The sequence below is a fragment of the Myotis davidii genome, unplaced genomic scaffold (assembly GCF_000327345.1).
Source record: "Myotis davidii unplaced genomic scaffold, ASM32734v1 scaffold125, whole genome shotgun sequence".
In the NCBI taxonomy this organism is placed as follows: Eukaryota; Metazoa; Chordata; class Mammalia; order Chiroptera; family Vespertilionidae; genus Myotis; species Myotis davidii.
Genome location: NW_006299390.1, coordinates 7,862,019 through 7,870,839, shown reverse-complemented (window position 1 = coordinate 7,870,839; position 8,821 = coordinate 7,862,019). Strand labels below are relative to the sequence as shown.

Sequence of the window (8,821 nt, the reverse complement as noted above, 5' to 3'; positions counted from 1 at the left end):
GACATAAACACACTCCTTTTTCCTCCTCAGGCAGCTGCAACCGTCCAATGCCCACAGGACCCACTGCCTGGCCCTGGCCATCGCGGACATTTTGTGGCGGGCTGGGGGCCACGAGAGAGCCGTGGTCACACTGTAAGTGCTTCCCGGAACCGTGTTGCTACCACTTAACCTTGGGCTGGCTCAGCTGTGGTCAAGCTGGCTGTGTGTCCTCCCAGACCCCTGCCTGTGTCCCATGCTGGGACCGGCCCCGAGAGCCATCGGATGTGCTGGGCAGCCCTGCCCTGGCGGGGGGTGGGTGTGGGTGGGGGGCAGGTGTCAGTCTCATCTCAGGACAGGCCAGATCTGCCTGCCTGCCTGTCCCCCATGCCTGGGGAGCTCTGGGAGGTGGTACCTGCCCGAGAAAACTGCTGACCCGCAGCCTGCTCACCTCTATAATTTTCTGATCCAGAAGTCTTGGAGAACAACCCTTCAGTTGACCTAGTCACCATCACCCCGATTTGTATCCTCTCCCCAACCCAAAGCACGCTCTGTTTGTTCTGTCGCCTGGGTCCCTCAGAGGAGGGGGCTCAGGGGAGTGGTCGATGGTGGAGCCAACAGTGCCTTCCTGCTACCTCCCTCCTACCCCGGGTGGAGGCGCCATCCTCGTAATCCACACGGATGGCTGGCTTCCGGCCTGATGGAAGCATCACTGGGCCCCAGCGCTGTGGCCAGGCTGTAGGAAAGGGCTGCCTTTTCCCAGCTCTGTCACTTATTGGCTGTTGGATCTTGGGCAACTGACTCAACCTCTCTGTGCCTCCTCTGTTGACTCATCTGGAAAATGGGGGTGATGATTACATGACTAGTGATTATGAGGGAATTAAATGAGTCCATATAAATCAAATGATGTATAATAAATGATGCTCTATCAGTGTAAATCATAAATCCATGTAAATAAATGATAGATAACAACAAATGAGTGTGGAATGCTCAGACACTGTCCGGCACATATAAGTGCCATGTCAGTGTAGGTATTGCCATTATTCTTATTGAGCCTACAGAGTGCTCGTCCTTGGTGCCCATGTTCCAGTTAACGTACTAACCTGGCCCTGAGGATCTGCCTGGCAGCCCTGAGAGCAGATGGGGCAAAAATTCAATTTCTTCCTGGTTTACAAACTAGGAAAGAGAAGCCCAGAGAGGGGCAGTGGCTGGCCCAAGGCTACACAGCCGGCCGATGGCACAGTGGGCCCCAACCCCCAGCCCAGCTTCTAGGCCCAGCCTCACTGGGTGGCAGGGGCACCCAGGATGCTGTGAAAACACGCTGGTGGGTCGGCGGGAGCCTCAGAGGCTGGGACTCCTGACGTCCCTGAGCACCAAGGGCAAGCCAGCATCCCTGAGTGTGGACCTGTGTCTGTCGGTTGTGGGGGACAGGCCGACTTCCTCCTGCCAGGATGTAGGTTGGCCATGCCCAGCTCTCCTGCTGTCTTTTTTCCATTCCTTTCCCTCCTTTCTCCTGTTCGTGGTGCTCTCTGGACCCAGCCTTGTGGGGAAAAGTGAGAACGCCTTGGCTCCTTCTCTCCCTGGAGCCACCTTCCCGCCCGCCCTCATTGAATGGCACATGTGGACTCGCCCTGGCTCAAGGTCATGCCTTTTTCCACACACAGGACTCATGCGTCTCCATTTCCTTTTTAGGGCTTCGGGAACACAGCAGTTCATTCCAACAGGGAAATACAAAGCAGATGGAGTCTTAGAAACAGTACGGCTTTCTGGAAAATTATCACGCAACCCTTGGCTTGGTTTGGGCACGGTCTCCTTTCATATAAGTAAATCCTTCCTCAGCTGGGGAGGGCCAGCCCTCCCTGTGGCCCTGCCAGCAGAACCTCCTCCAGGGCCTGGGGCTGGGGCTGGGGCGGGCAGGTGGGGGCTTTGGGGGTGGGCTCTTGCCAGAACTGGCTTTATGGTCCCCCCAAAAGGCTATTGGTCAGCCTGTGACATCGAGGTTGTACCAAGCCCAGAGTTCCGCCCCCAGGAGGCCGCCACCGTGGGGGCTTTGCTTTACCGAGTGGTTTTCATGTGACCTGAGTCTGGGCCCATGTGGCCCTGGGAGCCTGAGGAAGGGTCTCACTTTGTTGGATGTTTTCTCTAAAAGTGTTTTTTCCTGACCTGCCCGAGAAAGCAAAAGAAACTCCTATCTGCTGCTTTCCACTCCACTCAGGACACTGCCTGCTGGGCTTAGAACTGGCCTGGGTGGCGATTTGGATAGGACACCTGCCCCACCGTCCCCGCCTGCCCCCGCCCCACCCCCAGGTGCTCCTCAGGCTCCTGGCTCTGGCGGTTCACTCTGTGTTTGTGTCTCCTCAGCTCATACTCTACGATTTGACCTGCTATGAGGAGCTGGTGGCTTTTCTCCAACAAAGCATCCATCAGGTACGCACGGTGGTTTAGTTTGTGGGGTGCGCGTTGTTAAGCCTTTTACTTTGTTTGTAGACGAGATGTTGGTGAACTGGCATTGCCCCTCCCCTCCTTCCCCCACCCTGGGCGGTGCTGGGGGGTGGTAGGTAGAGGCTAGGGAGGAGCTGCTGCTGGCCCTGGGCACCGTGGCTGCAGTAGAGTGGGCTTGGGGAGCAGGGACCCAGGCCCGGCCATGCTCCTGAAGGGCTGGCGTGGCTGCCAGGTTCAGCCTGCTGCCACTGTGGGGGCTGCCGTGGCGGATGGAGCGGGGTCCGAGTGGAGGGAAGCAGCCACTCGATGGTGGCTTTGAGAGCTTTCTGTCTGCGGGGAAGCAGACACCTCCAGAAGCAAAGAACCCTTTGCCAGTGAGTGGGAGGGGCCCTGGGGTGCTGATCACATGACCCAAGCATCTGAGGCCCCCTCACTGCCCACCAATGGCCTCTGGTGACCCTCAGCACCAAGGTCTACATCCTTGCGTGTGGGCGGGGCCTGTACCCCCAGGTGTCCAGGAAGCCCCAGCAAGACTGGCTGTGAAGGTTCAGAGCGTGGGGCCTGTGCCGGGGAGGGACGCCTTCCTCTGCCAGCCTCTGGGCAAACCTCCCTCCCCCCACCCCTGCCCGCTCTGGTCCCTGGGTGCACGCGGTCGATAGCTGGCCCTCCTCTCTGGAAGGCCGTGTTTCCCCTGCAGTTTAACTTATGTTTTTGCTGGAAGCCGCTGAGCTGCCTCAGCACAACCCTCACCAAATTCATTTTTCATGGCCTGCGCCTAAGAGGGCTTCCTCGTGCCAGGCCTGGAAACCAACACCGAGCCGTCTCTGCCCAAATAAATAGCCTCCTTGCTGTGCTTTCATTACCGCTCGCCCCCTGGGCGGGGTGTCTGGCTGGTCCCCGCGAGCCGGGGATGCCTCCGCCCTGCCTCCGAGTGGGGCTCCTGGTGGGCTTGGGTCTCTGTGGCCCGAGCAGCATGGGAATGGCCCTTCCCCAGCGGGACAGACGGGTTCCTGGCCCCAGCGATGGTTTCCGGCCTTTCAGGGCAGGCGCCTGGCCCTGCGCTCTCCCGTGTCTTGGCAGCTTGAATTTGATGAGATAATTTGAGTCACTGTTTTTTTTTTGGTGCCATTCGGTCATGTTCCGGCAAGAGCCCAGGTGGGGGCATTTCCTCCGGTCTGTGGTCTCGTCTAACAGTCCACATGGAGGCCACAGCCAGGGCTCTGCAAGGTCCCTCAGGGTGTCCCAGGGACTGGACAAGGTTGGCCCGAGTGGAATAATAGCTCTTGCCGTGAGAGAGTGGGCTCCCAGTGGCTTCGGTGTCCCCTTCATCACGGTCCTACGAGGAGACAGTCTCTGCAGGCCTGTCCAGGCGATGTTCGGAAGGGGAAACTGAGGCTGGGAGAGCTTTGTCACTCCCTAAGGCAGCACACAAGTCAGTGGTAGAGCCGTGACAAGGGCGCAGGGGACCCAAGTCCCCCCGCAAGGACTCAGCCCTGCTCTGTGCGGTGGTCACCACATCCACGGAAATGTGCAGAGGAGGTGTGCGTGGTCCACGTTTTGCAAATGGGGACAGGAGGACAACAGAGTGAGGTGACTGGCCTGGGATCACAGGATTAAGACGAGGTGGGTTTAAGATGGCTGTTGACTCGTTTCCTCCATCTCTACTTCCAATCACAGATGGAAAGTCACTTATTGAGAAGTGATGGCCTCGGGCTTTTCTGTGTTCTAACGGGGTAACCTCTAGGCCTTTGCACGTGCCTTTCCTCTTGTGCGGAACAGCACTCCCTTCTCTTCTGATTCCGCCTTGTCCCTTGGGTTTCTGTTCAGACACCATTTTCTCCAGAAAGCCTTTCTTGACACTCCCTCCTTCCCCAAACTCGATGTCTGTATTGAAGGTCCTTCCTGTGTGTCTCCAGAGGAACCTGTATTCCCATCAGAGCAGAGCCCCTTCCCCACCCCTCCTGTTGTGTCTTGTCCTCCTCCCCCAAGTTACTTATCAGGAGGCAGATCTGTGCCCACCTGTTCACAGCACAACCTTAGCGGGGAGTAGCCTCTTGGCTAATGCATGTGGTGCTTTTTTTGAATGACTAATTGAATTAGTGGACAGAAGTAAAGACTATATTTTGCGAAAAAGAAGAGATAATTTTATCAAAAGCTGGAGCTAAAATAGTTACCACACCTGAGCACCATATTTGGCTTAGAGCTTGGCAGCCAAGGCAAATGGAAATATGATAAATTCTATAAATCTTATTGTTCCAGGAAAACAACCTTTTTTTCCTGGCTATAAGTCCAAAAACAAACTGATCACATGTAAAGAACTGGCTATTTTAACAGGCAGCATCTTCGACAACAGTTCACAGAAGTGGTATCGTCACCAAAGTGGGATGAGTAAGGTCTTCACACTGATTTGCAGTGAGGCGATGGCATTTCTCTAGGAAACCCAAGGGACACGGTCTAGCCCAGTAGACAGTGCCTGAGGGGCTCACTGGACAGGTGTGCAGTTTGGAGCCAGCATCCCACCAACAGCTAACACAGGTGCTGGGCCTGGTCCAGGTGCTTTGCAAGGATGATCTCACTTAATCTTCACAATGACCTGGGGAGTGTAGGGCCTATGATTTGTATCCTTGCTTACAGAGGAGAAGACTGGGGACAGAGAAGTTAGAAAATGTCCCTGTGGTCACATGGTTAGGAGTGGCAGAGCTGGGATTTCAACCAGGCAGCCCAGCTCGAAGCTGTGGCTCCAAACAGGCCAGGACTAGGAGAGACAAGTAAGGTGCTCCCCTTTGGGTGTCAAATTCGAGGGACACCCCAAACCTCAGTAATCAGCATAAATAATATTGTAATGCAATATCTAAAAAATCCAAATAATCCCTGAGGAAGGAAATAAAAACTTTAAAAGACCAGATCTGCCCTTGCTCTTGCCCAGCCCACCTTACTGCCCTGCAGACCCCACTCTGCCCAGCCCGCTCTTTGCTGCTCTCCACGGCGCAGCTCTGTGGGGTAAGGGGTTTGAAACCAGATGAAACCCCCACATGCCCGGCGGGCTGCTCCCTGGCTGCTTGGCCTGCCACTTGCACAGTTTCTGAGCCCCAGTTTCCTCACAGGGCAGACGGCAGGAATAGCAGTCACGGGACCGTCTGTGAGCGTGAAATGTGACGATGAGTATAAGACACTGGCATTGGCAACAGGCTGCTCCTGCCGCTGCCGAGTCCTGAGCTTCCAGGACCTGGAGGTGGAGGGTGTGGTCCTGGGTGGGCACTGTGTCTGCTCCCATCGTCCTCATCCCTGAGGGGGTCTGCCTTGGGGCCACCCAACCACCTCTGGGCTGGCTGGAGGCAGCTGGCTCAGGGTCAGGCTGCTCCCTGGGCTGTGACCCCTGGAAGTGAAAGGAGGAAGGTGCAGACCTAATGGGTGCTTATTCCTCTCTCCTCTTCCCAGTTCGAAGTGGGCCCCTATGGATGCATCCTGCTCACCCTGTCTGCCATCCTGTCCCGGTCCACTGAGCTGTGAGTATCTTCCTCCCTCACCTCCCGGGTGGCTTGTCTGTCTTGCTCACTGCGCCTCCCCAGAGCGCAGGGTGGTGCTTGGCGCACAGTGGGTGCTTCCTTTGCGAGCCTGGTTGGGAGGCTGAAGGAAGGCTGGCGGAGGAGAGAGCAGTTACATTCTACATGCATGTGTGTTCAGTGCTGCCTTCTTTTCGGTCTGCCTGCGTATGCGGAGTAGTGAGGGGGTGACCTGAGAGTTTGCTGGGCACACTTCACACCCATGTGGACTCCCCTGGGACATGTGTGGGGATGGACAATCGAGTCTGAAACCTGGGAGGTGACCGAGGGCTCTAAGAGCTCAGGGAAAGGGGGACTCAGCCTAGGCCAAGGCAATCTGCAGGCTGCAAGGCTCGGGTCTAGTCAGCTCTGAGATGGCGGGGTGGGTGTGTGGGGCCTGGCAGGCAGCGGGGGCAGAAGGCTGGATCCCAACTCCAGGCGTCCTCATCCCCTGCAGCCCCCGAGCTGGAGCCTCCATCAAGATTACTCCTAGGAGCTCTCTGGACTTCTCATCCATGTCCCTCGCTGGGCCTATGTCACCAGGGAGAGTTCAGCTTAATGGCACATTAATATCTTGTGGAGTACAATCGATGGCACACTCAGTTCCAAGCGGAGAGAAGGCCCTGAGGCGTGGACACCTGGGGGAATGCATTTGCACTTTGGGGTGCTTGGTGTGGGGAAGATTTGGGCATAACCCTAAGCAGCTCGGCCCGGGATGTGGGGCGGCTGAAAGCGTCGTCGTGCGGTGCCCAGGCTGGGGAGGCCCAGGAAGAAGGAGACACTTGCTCCTGAGGCCGGGCCTGGGCCGGTCCACGCTCCCTGAGGCCTCAGTGCTTTTGGGAGGAGGACGGGAGGGCGCTGAGGCCTGGTGCCGCTGGCCACCTGCTGCTGCTGACCTTATTAACATGTGCGCTCAGCGTTTTCTAATGGCATTTTCTCCTAATCCTGCCATGATGATAGGGTTCATTCCTGGCCCGGCTCACGTGCATGGAGACCACGAGCTGCGCCGCCTCCTCCCCAGGCCTGGTCTGCTGATCCTGGGCTGACAGGGTGGGGGGAGGGGTCTCCAGCTGTGGTGAGAACCCAGACCTCACTGACAGGAAGCTGAGCTTTCAGAAGGGCCAGGCCTGGTGACGTCTCGCAGTGGGGGCCTCCCAGCCTTGGCTCCCCGACCTGTGCAGCAGCCTCTTTAGCTCAGGGGTCTAGGCCCTGGCTCCAGCCTGGGGGCTGGCACCCTGTTCACATGCCTCCTGCAGGGAACGGTTCTGGTGTCTCAGGCTGCAGAAGCTCCAGGCCCACCATCCAGGCTGCTGTTCACATTGTCCCGAGCTGGGCCACCGGGGCTGCTTTTGCCCCCTCCTGCCCTTTACCTACGCCGGGCAGGCCGTCACCTGTGGGCATTGGGCACGCATGTGGGGAAGGTGCCTCACTGAGCCTGCAGAAGCTCATGCTGATGGGCCTGAAGTTACAGCCCTACCAAACCCTTTTCTCTTGACTTTAGGCACCCCCCCCCCACACACACACACAGGCACACACACAGCAGACATGCACACATATGCACACAGACAGACACACACACAGGCAGACACACGTGTGACCCAGCTGCAGTCCCCTCCGGTTCCCAGAGCAGGAGAGAGAGCGTGTTACTGACAGTCCCCTCCCTTCACAGCCTCTGAGGACCTTCCTGGGCCTGGAGGCCGATGGTTTGAGGTCTCCCTGGGCAGCTTAGGCCAGCCTGGCCCCGCTTGCCAGCAGGACTGGCGCAGAGACCTGCTTCAGTGTTGGACTCAGCAGGAGCTGATCGGGCTTGTCTGACTCCCACGGCCTCCCCTTCCCCTTTCCTAAGAAGACAGCACAGCGGACACGCTCTGGGCACTGGGGGCCATGGCACCCACATCGTGATGTTTCTCCCTCTGCTCTAACACCCGCACGTGAAGCTTGTCATTCTCACAGCACCCTGCTGGGCGGCACCCTGCCTTTCAGGGGAAGAAGTGAGGTGTGGGAGGCCAGTGGCTTGCCCCCGTCACACAGCTTAACCTGGCAGCCTGACCCCACACCCCAGACAGGGCTCTTTGGTTTGCTGTTTAAGGATCTGAACTTGGGAATAAAACAGACTTGGTTTCAGGTCTGACTGTATAACCCTCTGAACCTGAGTTTGTCTGTAAAAGGGGGTGGTAATTCCTGCTTCCCAAGATTTAATGGAGAAGTAAGTGTGTGCTTGGCACGGGCTGGTTAGCAAGCCTGGATGACGGCCGCTGCCATCTGACCCTGTCTCCACTGTGCCCAGATGCCCGGTGTCCCATCCTGTCCTTTCTTGCCCTCAGTCTTCTTGGTGCCTCGTGGAGGAGACGCGGCCACAGGGATGTCCTGCAATGGGTGATGGGTGCACCTGCGGCTGCAGTCACCCTTAGCAGGCACTTTCTAGTGGCCCGGGGCTCCCTGGGCACTGTGTGCTGTTCCTCAGATGGAGCGGGAGAAGGCGGCAGGAGGACCCGTCCCTGCCCTGGAGTGCACCCCCCCAGAGGTGCTGGAGAGGACACCAACTCTCTCCTATGTGTTTAAGTTTAAGATGCCTTATAGTTTTAGTCAGTTTTAGTCAAGGGCACGTACCTCAGTTGCAGGCTTGATCGCCAGCCTGCCAGGGCACATGCGGAAGGCAACCAGCCCATGCATCTCTCACATTGATGCTTCTCCCTCTGTCTCTTTCTAAAAATCAATGGAAAAGTGTCCTCGAGTGAGGATTAACAACGACAAAAGGTAGGCTGCCTGAGAACATCAGGTGGGGCACGGGCGGGCCTTCTCCAGTCCAGACCCAGGCTCCCTCCCCCCCCGGGCAGTCCTAGGATGACCCTTCATGACCG

At 57.4% G+C, this 8,821-nt stretch overlaps 1 protein-coding gene across 1 annotated transcript in view; it reads left to right on the top strand.

Moving 5' to 3' along the window:
- Positions 1-8,821, top strand: part of FAM188B (family with sequence similarity 188 member B) — an 81,289-nt gene that overhangs the window by 52,086 nt on the left and 20,382 nt on the right. The window contains exons 10-13 of the mRNA XM_015571253.1: positions 31-132; positions 1,669-1,732; positions 2,338-2,403; positions 5,857-5,924. Coding sequence (XP_015426739.1) covers positions 31-132; positions 1,669-1,732; positions 2,338-2,403; positions 5,857-5,924 — 300 coding nt within the window. The remainder of the gene's footprint in view (positions 1-30; positions 133-1,668; positions 1,733-2,337; positions 2,404-5,856; positions 5,925-8,821) is intronic.